The sequence below is a fragment of the Emys orbicularis genome, chromosome 6 (assembly GCF_028017835.1).
Source record: "Emys orbicularis isolate rEmyOrb1 chromosome 6, rEmyOrb1.hap1, whole genome shotgun sequence".
Classification (NCBI taxonomy): Eukaryota; Metazoa; Chordata; order Testudines; family Emydidae; genus Emys; species Emys orbicularis.
The window spans coordinates 133,566,188-133,585,390 of record NC_088688.1 but is presented as its reverse complement, the minus strand read 5'-3'; the positions used below and the strand labels follow the sequence as shown (position 1 = coordinate 133,585,390).

At 42.2% G+C, this 19,203-nt stretch overlaps 1 protein-coding gene across 1 annotated transcript in view; it reads right to left on the bottom strand.

Moving 5' to 3' along the window:
- Positions 1-19,203, bottom strand: part of RAD23B (RAD23 homolog B, nucleotide excision repair protein) — a 51,991-nt gene that overhangs the window by 26,017 nt on the left and 6,771 nt on the right. Inside the window, exons 2-4 of the mRNA XM_065405980.1 lie at positions 5,569-5,650; positions 2,669-2,748; positions 321-598 (exon numbers count right to left, since the gene is read on the bottom strand). Of these exons, the coding sequence (XP_065262052.1) occupies positions 321-598; positions 2,669-2,748; positions 5,569-5,650 (440 nt within the window). The remainder of the gene's footprint in view (positions 1-320; positions 599-2,668; positions 2,749-5,568; positions 5,651-19,203) is intronic.

The window sequence follows — 19,203 nt, the reverse complement described above, 5'->3', positions numbered from 1 at the left end:
CAGTAATTCTGTGACACATCCAAGGTCAGAGATGTCTGTGAGAAAGCCAGAAATAGAACCTAGATTTCTGAAACCCACAGGGCTGGGATTCAATCATAAGATCGTCCCCTTTCCCTGAAAAAAGGTAGTGCACTCTACAAAGCTTCACACCGGCCAGACAGCCATATAAAAACTATTGTAATGGAGAAAAATAATTAGCCATCTTTTCACTCCATGTCCCACTTTAGTGGCAGATTTAATTTAAATCAAAGCTAAAGGAAAGACTAATGGCCAATTTCACATGGAATGGTTTCAACAATTTCCAAGTGGCCCATTCATACCTGTCAGTTGATGTTGGGCTGATAGCAGCTGTTGCCTCAACGGGCTTCTCTGCTGGTTTCTCTTCTTTAGTGGCACTTACAGGTACAGGTTCACAAGCCACTGCAGCTGGTGTTGGAGGGGTAGGGGCTGGGACTGGGGCTGGGGCTGGAGCAGGGACTGGTAGAGGAGTTGGTGCAGGGGCTGCAGCAGCTGTTGTAGTAGAACTAACAGTAGTAGTGGTAGCATTTGATTGCTGCGTTGTAGCTGGTGATGGTGTTGGAGCAGCTGCTGCTTTGGGCTACAAAAACAATGAAATAGAATTAAGATAGCACATTCCTGCTCTAAGTATGCTCTGCAAGGACCAGTTAGGCTTCAGATAGTAACTTGCAAACTCAAACTCTCCATTTAGTGGATTTTATAAAAGACATTTAAAAAATATGAAGGTGTATAGTTGAAAAACCTAAATTTACAACGTCTTAAGCATCTAAAGATACACATTTTTAAAGGCCATCATTTTGCAATCAGAACTGAAGTATTTATTTAATACATAATTACAACATCCAGTACTATGTTAGAAGCTTCCTGTTTTGCTTCATAACCAAGTACATTCAAATCCAAACACATTAAAAGAATGCCTACTCGTTTTTATAAGATGTACATTTCCTAAATATTATATAAGCAACAATGTTTATAGTGGAAATTCTTTAAGATAATCATCAGCAGATTCTTGACGAGTGAAGAGAGTGCAAGTTGTGACCACACAAATTTGAAATAAGCTGATAAAATGAAAATTTGACATGTAACTGTTATTTTGTTGGAAGGTAAAGTACCAAGAGTTAAGATTAGAAGTAAATCCTTAATATTAAGCTTAACCCACTACCAGTATGCCTAGGTACTAGAGCAGAGGTGGGCAAACTACAGCCTGCAGGCCACATCCGGCCCGCAGGACCCTCCTGCCCAGCCTCTGAGCTCCTGGCCCAGGAGGCTGGCCTCCCCTGCTGTTCACCCTCCCCCGCAGCCTCAACTCGCTCCGCCACCTGACCCAGTGCTCTGTGCTGCCGGGTGGCACGGCTGCCTGTCCTGGTGCTCTGGGTGGCACAGTTGTAGCGCCACCAGCGCTCCAGGCAGCGTGGTAAGGGGGCAGGGAGCGGGGGGGGGGTTGGATAGAGGGCAGGGGAGTTCGGAGTGGTGGTCAGGGGGCAAGGGTGTGGACAGGGGTCGGGACGGTCAGAGGGTGGGGAACAGGGGGGGTTGAATGGGGGCACGGGTCCCCAGGGGGCAGTCAGGGAGAAGGGGTGGTTGGTTGGGGCAGGGCAGTCAGGAATGAGAGGAGGGGTTGGATGGGGTGACGGGGGGCAGTCAGGGGTGGGGGTTCCAGGGGCTGTCAGGGGACAGGGGGGTTGGATGGGGCAGCAGTTCCCGGGGGGCTGTCAGGGGGCAAGAAGCAGGAGGGGCCGGATAGGGGGCGGGGCCAGACCACGCCTGCCTGTTTGGGGAGGCACAGCCTCCGCTAACCGGTCCTCCATACTATTTTGGAAACCCAATGCAGCCTCAGGCCAAAAAGTTTGCCCACCCCTGTACTAGAGCACCATTTTCAAAATACTGCAGAGCATTTTAGATATATAGTTACCACCGAAGTCCACAGAAGTCATGCAGTGTCTTTAATATAAATTAGTTAGCAATATGTGACAGGTTTGCTATTACAAACATGATGATTTCTACAATTCTCTCTTTCCTACCACTCACCACTTGAAACATGTAAAACTTATTTACATTCAATATTAAGTCCTCATATATGGCCCCCTCTAATTTGCCACAGCTGTCAAAATTCACAGGTCCACTTCCTTGAACAAATCATGTTTTTTCCTAGTTTAAACTGTTGAAGTTGACACAATGGACCACAGTCATGAGTTCTGAAAGGCAGCCACTAGAAACTTTGGAAGTTCTGAGCCTGAGGATTTAATACTGGTCTTCCTTCTTTAGTGAATGAACTCATGAACAGGAGGACAAGAATGTAACCCAAGTAGGTAGAATGAAACATGGGGAGATTGTAAGAAAGGGTGGACTGTAAAATTCAAACTCCACTTATCACCCAGGAGCCATCAAAATGTTGTTGGAGATTTTTGCATTCTAGTATTGGTGTTCATTATTACATGCTGCAAGTTTTATGCACAGTGGAGTGAATAAAGGACAAAGTTTCAACTCTGAATCTCCCCTATACACACACTTCATGAATAACATAACTCTCAGATAACTTAAATAGACTTTAGTGGTTCTGTAGGTATGCACTTACATGTGTAATGCTGAGAACCACAGTAAGAACTCTTTACAAAATGGATGCGACTTTGATGAGAAAATTGCAACTTACTTTTGTCACCATAACCACCACAAAGTTCTTCTCATCGATTTTGTATTCTTTAAGAGCAGTATCATCATTAAGGATTTTACCTAGCAAATTCAATATAAAAGTTATTGAGAAGTCATTTAACAGTTTGTTAGCTCATCTTAATATTCCATTAGTGCAAACAGTATCAAGTACCTAAAAAATAGCTATATGCAGGCACTTGAATATGCATAAGCCAAAGAAGAATGTTTTACCCCTAAACTTCTCTCTGCAGAGCTCCCAAATAAAATTTTCCTGCTGTGCCCTTCTATAGCACAAGTTATTTGAAGCCAGTTCTGACTATTCTGACAACATTTTCAACACTACACCAACAGTGTCAAATATGTTCCATAATTTTGAAAATAGGATTGTCATCTCAAGGAAAAGGTTTTGTTCAGCGTTTCTCAAAGTTGATCTTTTCAAACACTAGAAAAAATACTTCAATATATCAATCAAATAATTTAAATTTGCCTAGTGCTTAAGATAAAGAAAAAAATGTCAATATCCTCCATGCTTTATAGCCCTACTGCCTTATTGTGACTTTGTTAGCCTTTCAGAGCCAGCAACTGATCAGCATAAATGCATCTGCATGAGGCAAGCTTGTGACTCTGCAATTTTACCAATTTAAACTTAGGAGACTCAAATACTGGCTTTATGTGAAACAGGCTTAACCTTTCTTTCATCCTGTCTTGCAAAAAGATTAAAGTAGAGACAAGACAAAAAAAAAAAAAAAAACAGTGGTGCCTTTCTAATTTGCACCACCATTGTTGATTAGCATCTTTTGTTATTAAGTATATATGACCATCTTCTGCTGAAGTTCACTTATACCAGTTTGGTTTAAAACTTCATTACACTACATAAATATCCTGTAAAAGTAGTTTCAGTTATAGCGTCACTATAGAACTCTAGTCTTTGAGAAATTAAGTGAGATAAGGTTAGAGAATACTATCCTACTATAAAACCGAGCAATAGTCTCCGTTCTAACCGTCAGGTTTCCTGCAGAGGCAGCAAGTCTTGAGGAAGGGTTGGGACTAACATACATATGCACCTTTACAACGGATCCCATCCCCACATTAGTGGGGTTTAAAAACAATATGCTGCCCCAGCTGTAGTTAACAGGAGATTTCCTTGGCCTGTGGTGTACGCAGTCTGGGCACTGAGGATATGAATAGAACAGTCTCTCACTCACGTGGCTCCAGCTGGGAGTTGAAAGTAGACTTGAGTCCTAAATGGTTTGGTCATTTGAACACCAAAGGTGAAACGTGGATGCAGTGTCTGAACGGCCAACATTTGCATTGGTCTATTTGCCCACTGAGGATCCTTTATTATCTTGTAAGCTGTGTGGGAAAGGAACTACCACCATCTGTATGCACAGGACTCTGCACCACATCCCCAAAAATACTCTGTTAAAGCCTCTAGGGACTACTGTAATATAAATACGAGACTACAACGAAGTTATCCTCACCTTTGAGCAGTTTACTGTTTTTTAAAGCAAACCACAACAATTCCACCAGGTTGAACCAAAGCCTAGCACAGTGCTTTTAAAAAAAAAAAAAAAACCCCACACGGAATGCCAAAACGGGTCCTCCCCACTCACCTTCCTAAGAAAGGGTTTTATGCCATATGCAATGACACCACCAGTACCTTACTTCTAAATTAAAAAAAAAAAATCTTTGAGCAATAATGGTGGATTATGGAAACATGAGTCTTGACTCCTTAGTTCAGACTTTAATTCTGTATCTTATTCCCTATCATCCCTATACAATTTTATTTGGATTAGACAATTTGCACAGTGCTGCCAAAGAGACATAAGCATTTGAGAATCTCAAAAGTGCAGCTACTTGTGTTAAATCCTGTGCCCTGCTGTGTCAGGATTTTTCAGCCCCATAACCAACAGAAGTTTCAGAATTGCATGCAATTTTAAATACATGCATGAGACATTTTATGACAAAAGTTTTCTAGTTAATATATTTAGAAATCCATCTTTATGAACTGAAGTCAATAAGAACAAATCAGGCAAGACAAGTCCATTTCACTATCCTGGGGACTTTCCTGACTGTTTGTTATTGTTCTGCCTGACTTAAGCCCTCCAGGACCAGAGATGTGAAGAGAATCCAGAACAGCTGCCTTTACTGTCTCTCCCCTTATCTCAAATGTGGGGTTTCCAAGTTTAATCTTAATTTTCTATTTCCTTTTTTATTTATGCTAAGTGTCCCTATGTGTTTTTTCTCTTAAGTTATTGACATGTGCACTCAGCCTTAACTCCAATTTAAGGACTTTTTTGCCTCTGAAGGAGAACAAACAGATTTTTCTGAGTTCCAGAAATCCCACCTTGCTGTGTTGGGGAGAGGTCAAGGCAGCTGCTTCCAATATGTTAAGGATATCAACAAGGCTTTTTTGGGAGAAGAAGGAATCTGAGAGAGTATTTTGGTCCTTGAGATAAGTGTCCTCTGAACTCAGAAATGAAGCTACGAGAAGGAAGGAGAGTGGATTCAGACATTTTAAAGCCAAAAGGGACCATTATGCAAGAGGTCAGACTAGATGCTTGTTACATAGCCACTGGATTTCACCAAGCAATTCAGGCATCAAGTATTAAGAATATGATTTTAAACCCTAATGTCTATCTTCCATGGCCAGTTTCTCATTGGTATATACTGTATGTTTCTAGGTGATTTTTGTGATGCACCTGGAAAACTACTACTGAGAGCTGACCCCAAAATACCAAGAACTCCTTCTGCTGATGAGACAGCTTGTTTTGTTTTTTAGTACTTCTAAAGGCTAAACAAAATCCTAATCCTTGGAACAGGGGGATATGGAGTAAGAGGTCAATGAAAAGCAGAAAGTTTGTCAGTTTCAGATGTAATCTTTACTTTAGAAGATGTTACCTGCATAAATTAGTTTTTGGCCAGCTACTGGAAAAGCATCTTTCCCCTTTTCTGATTCGATCTTCTCTTTCAGCGCCTTCACCTAAAGCACATAATTCTTGTTAGAGGAAAGTAGATTCACACTTCAAATCCCGCTAACACTGTGTTTGTTTCAACAGAACAGCAGATACAAATAGACAAAGTGTATTTCAATCCCAGGTTTGGAACATTATGTCACAAAAGTCAAACTGCCAAAGAGCTTTCCTTCCAGCCTCCTCTTGGAGCAATATTGTTTGAGGGATTTTCTACTAAATCAAATTAGAGTTACAATCCAGTGTCACATTACAATCACTCCCCTGACAATTATGAAATATAGATCTAGAATTCAGTGAAAAGTGAAGATGAGATTTGACGCAGAAAGTGCTCATTAAAGAAATGAGGTATCACGCCTAGTGGCCCTTCCCTAAAGCACTTGCTCAGAATACATGGGACAAGCACAGAGTAGACAAGAGATTTAAAAAAAATAAATATTCCCCCCCCCCCAATAGAATGATGATCTCACTATCTATAAATTCAGTTGCACTGTCTTTAATCACTGCAGTCACTAAGTGATCTGCTAGAGCAGAGGTTCTCAAACTTCACTGCACCGCGACCCCATTCTGACAACAAAAATTACTACGTGACCCCAAGAGGAGGGACCAAAGCCTAAAGCCACCCAAGCCCTGCTGCCCCAGGATGGTGGGCTTAAGCCCCAATTGGGGGACCTGTAAGCTGATCACCACTGCCCTGGGCAGTGGGGCTTGGGCTTTGGCGCAGCGTGGTAGAGTTCGGGCTTGGGCTTTGGCCCTGGGCCCCAGCAAGTCTAATGCCAGCTCTGGCGATCCCATTAAAACGGGATTGCAACCCACTTTGGGGTCCTGACCCACAGTTTGAGAACCGCTGTAGACCACTGTGAGGGGCAAGTTGTCCAGTTTTGCTGCTGAAGTTAGATGACTCCTATCCAGAGGGACTATATTCTGGTAGTAATGTGCAAAAGGATCACTAATGACTGTTCAGAATACATAATTAAATAAATGCTTTTATACTAATGCACTTAGAATGTTAAATATAAACACTCAAATGTAGTGTACCCGGAAGCATTTTACATTTGTTGCATTTATCCCTTGACAGTTCACAAGAACCGTGACATCTTTCAAACAGGCAATCTGAAAGTCACACCCCCATGCATCCACAAACTAACCTAGCTAGCTTCTAGAGGATTTCCATACTTGTCTTTCAAAAGTATACAACACAAGCTGGTGCAGGGTCAGTAAAAAAAAAGACACTGGGGTTGAAAAGTGCACAACATGCCTAACCCAGAGGACTATGCTTACTAACCAAGGCAAAAGATCCTTGTGTCCTAATATCACAATTTAAGTCAATACTACTTGTGCCCTATGTAGCTGCTACATGATCAATATTGTTTAATTTTCAAATGCAGCTTACTACTAAGGCTAGCCCAAAGCCGAAATATACTCAAATGCTTGCGATTCAATATCTGATAGATTTCTTAACTTAGGTATTACAAAAAGCTGTCAAGTTATGTCACTTAACACTAGTGAAATCTGTCAAACATTTGCCCTTACATGTTTCTTGTATCTTTCCTGGCATCACTTTGTTTTGTAGTTCTTTCTGCCTCTCCTCTCCAGTTCCCTAGCCCCTACCCCCCAACTTTGCTTCTTCCATCTTTTTTCTGCTACATTATACATTTTACACACTTACAGTATTTTAACTTTCTCCCAGCAGCCCCTCCCCACAGGGCTTAGAAATGAGAGCCCACTGTCCAAGGGAAACTCACGTGAGGAGTCACGCCTTCCTCTTTTTCCAGCTGCTGGGGAGAAGACTGTGCTGATATTCCCATTAGACATGCTGCCCTGGGACCTATCAGAAGCTCTCTCATATCAGCCTCCCAGCTAATCAGTTGTATTTCTATTGGAAAACTAGCCAGGCTCTTGACTTTGGATCTGTTACAACTCCATGACCTCTACATGGCTTTACCATGGACAGGATTTTCTTTGTTTATAAAGGGCACTCTATTCCCCTCTGAATTTTTCCTGCAATACTATTGACTTGCTGGCAAGCTGCATTATATTTACTTAGGATAAAACTGACATTTTATTATTTACTGTTTACTCCAAAAAGGCTTTACATGAAGTCCACAAAACCATGACTGTTCAGATGTAAATTCTTCCTAGACTACTTCTTGAGATTGAAAGACATTAACCTTGTTTTTGAAACGTTAACTTAGGCTGTCTCTACACTGCCACTTTCAGAGCTAAAACTTTAGTCATTCAGGGGTGTGAAAAAACACCCCCCCCGTGCGACAAAAGTTTTAGTGCTGAAAAGCGCCAGTATAGACAGCGCTTTATCGCCAGGAGATAAAGCTACCACTCCTTGTTCAGGGTGGTTATTTTTTTATCGCCAGGAGAGCTCTCCCCCGGCCATAAAGCGTGACTACACTGGCCACGTCACAGAGCTGCCGCAGCCGTGCTGTAACATGGGCAGTTTAGTCAGACCCTAAGTCTGTATCATTTGTTACCACAATAAACAAACCTGTAAATGTGATCTGTAAGCAAGTTTGATAAAAGTTTTAGGGACTCTAGACTAAAAGCTGTCATTAGCAGCTGAACTAATTAGAACTTGGCTGATCGCGGTCACACTCAAACTCAGGCCTGGTCCACACTAACCCCCCACTTCGGACTAAGGTACGCAAATTCAGCTACGTTAATAACGTAGCTGAATTTGAAGTACCTTAGTCCGAACTTACCGTGGGTCCAGACGCGGCAGGCAGGCTCCCCCGTCGATGCCGCGTACTCCTCTCGCCGAGCTGGAGTACCGGCATCGACGGTGAGCACTTCCGGGATCGATTCCAGAAGATCGATTGCCTGCCGCCGAACCAGGAAGTAAGTGTAGACGTACCCTCAGCCATCACATTCAGTTGCCCTGCCCTTTGACCATGCTATTTCATCTTCCACGTACATGTTTAACACCCATTTTGTAAGGATGTTGTAGATTTTGTCCCCTTCCTTTGGGAGACTAAGGCTAAGTCTACAATGGTTTGGTAAGGTGCATAGTATAGCTGCTCTGTCACTGGGAGCAAGCTCTCCCAGTGAGATAGTTTGAAAGAGCAAACTTAGGACTTGTCTACACAGGGACATCTAGGAAAAAGTTCATCCAAATTAACTAAAAGTGTGAATTTGAAGTGGATTAGTTAAACTGCATTAAATCCATGTGAACACCCTCATTCAGAATCAGAGTGGCCTTAATTTGGTTTTGCTGAATTTACTTCTGAAGACAAATTAAGGCCACTAATTCTGAACTATTTAATGCATTTTAACAAATCCACTTTAAATTCACACCTTCGAATTCAGATTAATCTTCCTGAACATCCCTGTGTAGATAAGCCTATAGGTGTCCATCAGTTTAAAAACAAGGCATATATTAATTTCTGACACTGTGGGCCAGTTTATCCTCAATCATGCTTGTGCAACTCCACTGACGTCAATGTGGATGCATCGGTGTAACTGAAGGTCAAATTAAGTCATAAATTAAGAGAATTTTTATTGACCAGCTGAATTTATTACCATTTTATGCAATACTCAAGTTGTTTCTAAAACAGCAATTTCTAAAAATATACACACTTATTTCGATAAACCTAAAGGACCTCAATCACACCCTAAAGAAACACATTTACTTAAGTTTAAAGTGGTTGTTTCTCTCAGAAAAATAACCAGAATTAGAAGTTTTTCTGCTGTTACCAAGTCAGTACAGGTGTAATCTGTCACAAAATGTATTCAGTACAGAAACCAACAGACTTCTACTGGAAACAGAAGTAAATTCCTTAAGACATTCCAGCTATAATTAGTTTCTGCAACTGTAAACTCCCCTGGTCTTTTGGACTATCAAGCCAAGACTCTCCTCACCTGCAGAGGGCTTATGAGTAATGCTAGACCTGTGTCATGGTTGCCATTGATTCTATAATCAGGTTTAATTATTTATGACTCAATTTTATATTAAGCCATTTGATCACAGAAATATTAAGCAACTCAAGTTTCACTAAGAGCTACAAAGTTAAATCTTTGAGTAGAGATGAGACAAACAGACCAGTTGCTCAGCAGTACCACCAGATTAGGGGACGAAGTGAAAACTTAAACTGACTTGTACATTTGAAAAGCAAGCAATGTTAAAGAGGCAGCAGGACAACTAAGGAAACATCCATAACCTTATGACCACTGTTCTCAAAGCACACACCAACCAGGCAGATATCCAGCCTGCTGAGTAAGCATTCTATATAACCCCTTTTCAAAGAGCAAAGCTTGACTCCACCCAATCTAGCAGCCAAATACAGCTATCAACTCTTGAGGACCAAGAAGTGTTTCTCCACTGCTCAGAGTTCCATCCTTTTAATACTTAGGCCATGTCTACATTACAGCTGCTACAGCAGCACAACTATACCACTGTAATACCGCAGCGTAGGCACTTCCTACAACGAAGGAAGGGGCTTTTCCATCGCTATAGGTAATTTACCTCACTGAGCAATGATAGCTAGGTCAACTGAAGAATTCTTCTGTCAACCTAGCCACATCTATACTGAGGGTTAGCTTACTATAGCTACAGCTTTGGGGGTGTGACTTTTTCACATCCATGAACGCAATAGCTATGTCAACCTAGCTTATAAGTGAAGGGCAGGCCTTACACAAATTATTTCATAGCAAACTGATTTCATTCAGCTAGGGAAGTTTAGAGGGACTGTAGCAAGGTAGCTACTGGCCTCTTCCACAGCTGACAGCTCTTATGATTAGACAGAAGAGTCATGCAGACTGAGGGGATGCCCCTCACACATACCACTGATTAAGGTAGAACCTATAGCACGTAATAGCCCTTGAATCCTTCAAGTCCCCAACTGGAGATGAAGTAATAGTATGGGAATTCTTCCAATCAGCAAATTTAAACATCCTGAAAACCTGGATTTTGACGCTTTTGAAAGAAGTGCCTCACCCACTTACCACTGTAATAGTTTGCAACAAATCTAGTTCTTATATTTAATGCATTGCTGATTTTAACTCAGCTCTAATGGTCTAGTGACTTCACTATAGAGTAAGCAAAGGATTCTCCCCATTAGCTCCACAGCCTCCAACACCCTCAGGGATCCTCATTTATCATCTGCACCTAGTTGCTCTGAAGATATAGAAGTTGAATGTTTTACACAAGGTAAAAATGCTGTTAATGCTAAGTAGAAAGTCAGGAAATGCAAGAGTTAAGGTTCCTAAAGCAACACTACAGTAACTCACAGTAAACATGTCCTTTTTATTCCTGTTTTCTTCTTAAGAATTAAACGTATAATACACAGGTTGTGCAAAATGGTCACATTACCGCTTTACCTTTTGCATTCTGGCTTTCACCCTGCAACCTTAAAAATGGCATTATGAAGTTTGGTTTATTTTTAAGAGAAATTGCCCATGCTTAATGCAGTTGGCATTTAAGTAGTCCCAATAGGCTGTACTGATGACAGTAAGATTAATGAAGGTGGTAGAGCCAAGTTCATACCTTTCTATGTATTGTTTGGCTGGACACAGTTTCTACAAAGCTAGTGGGGCAGGTATCTTTTGCTTGTGATGTCTCTCTTGACACTTGATGGCTAGGAACTCGTATCTTTTCAAATGAAAACCTATACTGCACAGACCAATCAAAGATTTTGAAGACCCTAAAAATCCACATGATTCACAATTCCCTCATGTTGGGGATGAGACAGTTTACAGGCAGCTGTGTTTCAATAGACACTTACAGGCATCAGCATACAAACACTACACCCAGCGGATGCCTAAGAACAGCAATGCCTTAACTGTCAGTCTAGGCAGAGAAAATGGGCATTGTGATTTTTGAGGGGGAGCACTGTATCATTAGGATCCAATAAAAATCTTAGATGCCTATATACAAAGCATGCTTATTTATTTAAAAAAAATTGTAAACTGAGTGTGCACATGTCAAATGAGCACTATTTACAAACCAAATTTCAAAGTTCAGTTTGCTATTCAAGTTGTAGGAAAGTGCAGCAGTAATTGGAGTTGTGAAAGGCAGAAAGCTGGAGTGCATGAACAGATTTCCCCCCTCAAACTTTTTGTTGTTGTTGTTTTTAACATCGGCTTTCAGCTGAAGCCTTTCAACCTACAGGGATTTCTTTTTGCAAGTCATAAGCAGTGTTCCCTCTAATTTTTCCCTCTAATTTATGTGCATCAATATGGAGGTGATGTGTGACACATCACCTTCATATCGGTGCACAAAACAAAATTCATGTGGTGGGGTTGGGGCCAAGGGGTTTGGGGTGTGGGAGGGGGCTCAGGGCTGGGGCAGAGGATTGGGGTGCAGAGGTGAGAGGGCTCCGCTTGGGGGTGTGGGCTCTGGGGTGGGGACAAGGATGAGGGGTTTGGGGTGTAGGAGGGTGCTCCGAGGCTACAGCAGAGAGAGAGGACTTCCCCCGGCCCTCTCTCCCCGCAGCAGCACCTGGGCTGGGAGGGAGAGGCGCCTCTCCCACTGCGGCAGCTCCAGGGCTGGGGCCAAAGGATAGGTGCCTTCCCCCGGCCCCTGCAGATCCAGCCAGGGCTTGGTTCAGGGAGAGGTACCCCGGCCATGACAGGTCTGGGCCGGGGCTGGGTTTGGGGAGGGGCACCCCACGACAGGGCCGGGCAGGGCCGCCCGCGTTCAGGCTGGGTCGCCGCGTCTGGGCTGGGCCACCCACCTCCCAGGATTTCCAATAAGGCCCCAGCAGCGGCTGGGTCCGGGCCGCGGCATCCCGGCCAGATCGGGGTAGGGGCGCCCCATCCACAGCAGGTCTGGGCTGCAGCATAGTTGAGGCTGAAGGGCCGCCCCAGGGGCTGGTGGAGAAGCACCCCTCCCCCGGCCATTTCCCGGGTGGGTTCCCTGAGCACCTGCGTGTCACTAAATAGTCTGCGGCACAGCTGCAAAGCTTACAGGGAACTTAGGTCATAAGTGAGGGACAGTACAGAGTAACAAACTGCTTTGCAGATGTAAGTTTGCAAGCTATGCTTTAATAGATTTTTTGCTCTCCCCTATTTAGAACACCATTTTAGAAACTTAAAATAAGTTTCCTACTAGCCAACCCACTGTTTGTTTCTGCACTACCACTAAACTGAACTGTCACCATTCCCAGAGGTTTGGTGATGACTATGCAGCAGTAAAGTGACCTCAAATTGTTCACAGGTCTCACAGAAGTAGTGGTTACTTGTTTTTTGTAATCTCACTTGTGACTTTTTAAAAGCAAAAAGTTTTAGTCTGGTGGGAACTGTCATGTTCCTTGTCACAAATAAAAATACCTAGCACACATCCAAGAGCTTCCCAGGATGAATCCTTGGTAAATAATAAGTCAACTACTGATTTAAAAATTGCATTTTACAGTGCTGCTACAAAGTTCAGCGAGAGTCCCAGGCAACCATCTATATTCAAACTAAGATTTTGATTACACTGAGTTTTTACTTTGCAACTAAATCAGTGCAAGATACTCAGTGTGGACAAAAATTACGTTAATGGCCTGTCTGACTCTAGCTCTTAAGTGGGGCTGGTAGACGGTTTTAAAGTAATCATCACTTTTGTTATTACAAATGTTAAATATTTAAAAGGGATGTCTGGTTTTATTTAATTCCATATGCTGGGAATATTCACTTCATTTGTTTTTTCTACCACCATTTGATCCACAGTTACTGCAGCGGGGGGAGGGACGGATCAGCGTTTATGGCACACTCCTCATCGGTACCCGGCCCAGCTAATGATCAACCAGCAGACCAAATTTGGTGGTGAATCCTGGTCACGTACTACCTGAGGCACGTTGCGCACACGCTAAGACGACGACGCCTGAAGCAGCAGCTTCCAGTTCAAATGGATTGTTAAGTACAGTATCAGTGGATTCAAAGCATATACAAAGTTCTTACCCATCTTATAAGTTCTATAGGTTGCTCACAAAACATTTAAACCAAAGCATTTTATACTTTTTTTTGTATTTCACTTTGAACACAAACTAGTGGACTAGTGTCCACGTTCTGGTTCTCAAGCATTGCCGTCTAGCCTTTGAAAGGGATATTTGCACTGTGATGATTGCTATATAGTGTGTGTTCAAAGTCAGCCCATGCCATTGCTGCTAGATTAAGAAACAAACTGACTGATAGCCTGAAGTGGTAAACTGACCAATATAACAGGTTTTATTCCCCTCCACCAAGAATACTAAAAGACAATGGACCAACATCTCACTGATCACTAAAATAATCAGTATATTAGTGCAAGGCCAGGTCTACACTAAAAAGTTAAGTCAACCCAGCTACATTGCTCAAAGGTGTGAAAAATCTATGCTCCTGAGAGAGACAGTTAAGCCAACCTTTCCCCTAGTGTAGACAGTGTTAGGTTGATGCTACTGCCTCTTGGGGAGGGGAGTTAAGTACAAAAATGGAAGAACCCCTCTCGTCACTGTAACAAGCACTACAGAGGAGCAGCTGCAGCATTTCTAGTGAAGACAACCTAAGACAACTTCACTGGTAAGGGGACACCTAGCTCCAGCTTTTAGTAGAAGTATCAAAAACCGTCTTGGTTGACATTAGCCTACTTTACAGTAAGGCCTTTTACATGGGACGCCAGGTTTTATTTATCCTCAATTTATATAATACCTCTGGACCAGGAGCAGAATAGCAAACTGCCTTAACAGTTGCATTTAGAGACATGGCAATTTAGTGAGAAAGAGAACAAAAGTTCTATTAACCCAACCTGGTTCACTAGTTTTGATGTTTCTGCCATGCTCTCATACCAGTAATACTGAGACAATACCAGGACTTTAAAGTCCATTTGCCAGTAGGAAATAGGATTCTGTCCCTGATAAGCATATGGGGGGTGGGGGAGGGAAGACTAACCCAAATCGTTTTCTTTAAAACGCTTCTAGACTTCTGTTTGTGAAGCTATGCTTTTGCAGGTGTACCAAATTTAAACTAATGCAGTTCTTCCCTCACAGTTTGCAGAGAATCAGAGGGGTAGCCATGTTAGTCTGTATCCACAAAAACAACAAGGAGTCTGGTGGCACCTTAAAGACTAACAGATTTATTTGGGCATAAGCTTTCGTGTATAAAAAAACCACTTCTTCAGATGCAGAGAGGCAGCTGTCCATAGATTTCTCAAGCAATATCAAGGGGAAATTAACACAAGTTTCAATTCTCATTTTCAAAAACCCTATGGGCAGGAACTTCACTCTGCTGATGACAGGAAAAAGCTCTGAGCATTACAGGCAAGCACTGAAGTTATTTGAGAGAGAAAAGGCTAAAAAAAAAAAAAAAAAAACACACCAAACCCAGAACCCAGGAAAGGGGGTAGAACAGAGGTCTATTTGCCCAGTAGTCAAGACTAAGGTGAGTGTAAGATTTCTTCTTTCAGCAGAAGCAGGGGTAGATTTGAGATTTCAGACACCTGCTAGCCAAAAGCTGATACACGAGATAGAGTCACGTTTCTATTTGCCTTCCCAATACCTGAAAGTTTGTGGGGGATTGGCACAGCAGGACAGAAGAAAAGAGAAATGCAACTGGATTTCTCACTGCTAGACCTTGAGCGTATCTGGGTAGACAGTTTAGACCTCTCACAGGTAGGTCTGGTAAATTTTTCAAAGCACTGGTCTACATTCCCAAAATTTTCACCTTAGCAAAATCAACAGTAATGGGTCAGCAAGCTCCTCAGCCAGCTCTTCTAAACTCTTGGATGCAAATTATCTGGACCTGCTGATTTATAAATATCTAACTTTAGTAGCAGCTGTTTAACATCCTCATGAATTACTACTGGAATAGAAAGCGTCATTATATGATACAACTACATCACCTGGACTTTTTCCCAAATAACGAACAGAAATATTCATTGAACATTTCTGTTTTATTTGTTAGCACATAGCCCCCAAAAGTCTGTAGTAAAGTTAGCTTGATAGTTAATTGCCCATGCTCTGAACTTCATCCCAGGAAAGGTGTGATCATAGAAAGGAGTATAATACAAAAATTAAAAAAAAAATCCACATAGTTTAAGAAGTTAGGGTAGGCATACAAAATTACGAGAGAGGATGTAAACATGTATGGTTATAAAATAGCTGAGAGTCCCCAGTACTTCAGAGATAATAAATAATCCTATAAGGCCACACTGTAATGTATCTGAACAAAATTAGTGGTGAGCATATTCTGGCATTTCATGCAGTCTTAACATTCCCTTAATGAAGACTTATGGAATACAATATATTTATATTAAGAAATGCCAGAGAATACTGAGGAGGATTAGAAAACCAAAGAACTGGATTTTACCCTTCCCTAGCCTGAGAACTCAAACTGTGGCTATAAGACTGGAAGCAAACAGAATTTCCAAATAAAAGCAAAATGTGCTTTACAGAAAAATACAAGTTTGACTTCTCAAAAGGATGTCTCACCTTGCCCACAGATCTTAATTTGGAGGAAAGCATGACAAATTATGAAGCAAAAAATTACACTACTAAATGTTTATTCTGACAGTGTAGAATTTTGAAGTTACTATTTTTGCAGAGTCATCCACTGAGTATCAAGAAGCAAAGTAAAAAGAATGAGGCGTACCTGTGGCACCTTAGAGACTAACAAATGTATTTGAGCATAAACTTTCGTGAGCTAAAACCCACTTCATCCAATGCATGTAGTGGAAAATACAGTAGGAAGATATATATACACACAGGGGACATGAAAAAATGGGTGTTGCCATACTAACTACACCAAGAGTAATCAGTTAAGGTGGGATATTATCAGCAGGAGGGGAAAAAAACATTTTTTAGTGATAATCAGGATGGCCCATTTCCAACAGTTGACAAGGTGTGAGTAACAGTGGGGGGGGGAGGGGAAACAGCATGGGGAAATAGGTTTTACTTTGTGTAATTACTCATCCACTCCCAGTCTTTATTCAAGCCTAATTTAATGGTGTCCAGTTTGCAAATTAATTTCAATTCTGCAGTTTCTCATTGGAGTCTGTTTTTGAGGTTTTTTTGTTGGAGTAGTGTGACTGAGGTCTGTAATCGAGTGACCAGGGAGGTTGAAGTGTTCTCTGACTGGTTTTTGAATGTTGTAAGTAAGGCCCTTACACTTCACAGCTTCCCCAACTATTTGTGCAGTAGCAGTTAAAGGAGCAATGTAACTAGCCTTTAAAGGGGAAACAAGATGCCACATAGCAACTGACAAGTGATAAAAAACATCAGGGATGAAGGACATGTAAGTACATCTTCTTGCCTAGAAAAGGAAAATAGACAGGTTTGAATTCTGCACAGCTTCATAAGAACATTTTTCCTCCAACCAATGTGAACATTAGTCCCCTCATAGGCAGATCATTCTTGTGTTTCTGCTAGCATGTCTGGAAAAGTAACTTGTGAATGAACCACATATTTGGGGTGGAGAAAGCCACAAAGGACAAAAATAGGTGTATAGAGGGAAGGATGCCTTTCAACTGTTCTTCACAATTATGGAAGTTTAATTTTAGATTCATATCTACTTCTAAACAAAGGGATCTTCTCTTTCGCTACTGTAAAGCTGTGAGAGAAGGTTTGACATGTGAAATAGTGGTGACAGAAATCTAAGAGAGCAAACACAGCAACTCCACATTATAGAGTGTTCAGCACTTTCATTCTTGTGCCCATTTTTAGGCCTGACAGTTTGAGATGTTTGAAGGAAGCTGATCTTGCACTTTTTCCTCCTGTCTGTACATAACATCTACTTCTCCTTCTAACCCACACTTGAAATCCATTAACCCTCACACTTCAGTTAAATGAGCTACTAGTGCAGTAGGCGTTTTCCTGGCACAACCCCCTACCTCACCTAGCAAGATTTAAATGAGTCCTCAAGAAATATGCACTTTCTTCCATCAATGTAGCTACCTGGGGGGGGAGGAAGATGGGGACAGCAACAGAAAAATCCCTTCTGTTCCTGTAGTATGTGCATTACAACAGCGTAGCTGCAGCTGTGCTGCTGTAGTGCTTGTAGTGTAGACATACCCTTATTGTTGAGAGTTAACAAGACCTTCATGACAGTTTTTAGAGACAGTTTCAAGCAATTAATTAGAGACTATATCACAAGAATTTTGCACCATGGTCTCTATATAATGAGATCCCAAGATTATCACTCTGAAGCCTAGAAAGTCTGTTGATACTGTATTAAATGATGGAAACAGCTACAAGCAGGATGGAAACGTTTTTTGTTTAGAATAATGCCATGCCAAGAGTCCTAGACCATTGTGGTATCAGAGGTAGGTAACTCAACCAATCACTACCTTTACTCCACAGCTAATTTGGATGCAACAATTTCATTAGTTGTAAGAGAGGCTGCATAGATGGTGGATTACTTGGCCCAACTACCACACTTCTGCAACAGCACACTCACACACTTGTTGAAGGGGAAGAAACAACAATTAAGAGGATGAGGTGCTGGTCCAGTAGTCTAATAGGAACACTTCAAAGTTGAGGACCAAATACTCATTTCAGGTACTACAGAAGGATGTGCAGCAACGCAGGCTACCAGTGCAAATACGCACCCAGGGGTCAGGCAGGCTTGTGAAGCCTGCGCCATCAGGTCCTCACTGCCATACGTTTAGTGAGCTGCCAAGATTAAAGCTGGTGCAAGTATATCTACACTAGCTGCAAATCACACTCATGACTTCAGTGTAGACAGAGTATCCACCACTAATCTTCCTCAGCCAGAGGGGAAATTGCAGCAACAGAGAAAAAGGAAAGAAGGATCTCAAACAGGACACTGACAAAACCAAGCAGGTAATGAAAAAAAGCCTACCTTGATAGCCAAGGCCTCAATTGTTTATTGGAACTTCAGCTCCAATATCTTTGGCTAGGTCTACACTACCCGCCTGAATCGGCGGGTAGAAATCAATCTCCCGGGGATCGAATTATCGCGTCTCGTCGGGACGCGACAATCGAACCCCGAATCGACGCTCTTACTCCACCAGCGGAGGTGGGAGTAAGCGCCGTCGACTGGGAGCCGCGGAGGTCGATTTTGCCACCGTCCTCACAGCGGGGTAAGTCGGCTCCGATACGTCTAATTCAGCTACGCTATTCGTGTAGCTGAATTTGCGTATCTTAAATCGACCTCCCCCTGTAGTGAAGACCTGCCCTTACTCAACCCCTTCCCTTCCCTCCCTCCCCTCACCAGCTTACTGCTAGTTTCTCAAGAGAAGTTAAATCCCAAAGCAGTAAAGTCAAAACAACATAGGGCTTAAAACTAATGACTAGTCTGCCAACCCATATGAATTTATATTACCTAAAAATAAAGAAGTTAGGTGACTTTGGGCCTAGTGGTTCCTGCTGGTACTAGAAAATGAAATTAAGTCATTGAAACTAGAAGGTATGTTGCAGACTTAGTTGTAACGATCCACTTACATAAGAACGGACACACTGGGTCAGACCAATGGTCCATCTAGCCCAGTATCCCGTCTTCCACTGACGGTGGACAGAGCCAGATGCTTCAGAGGAAATCAATAAAAGAGGGAAATTATGGAGTGATCCATACCCTGTCCTCCAGCTTCTGGCAGTCACAGGTTATGGAACACTCAGGACAGGGGGTTTGCATCCCTATGGCT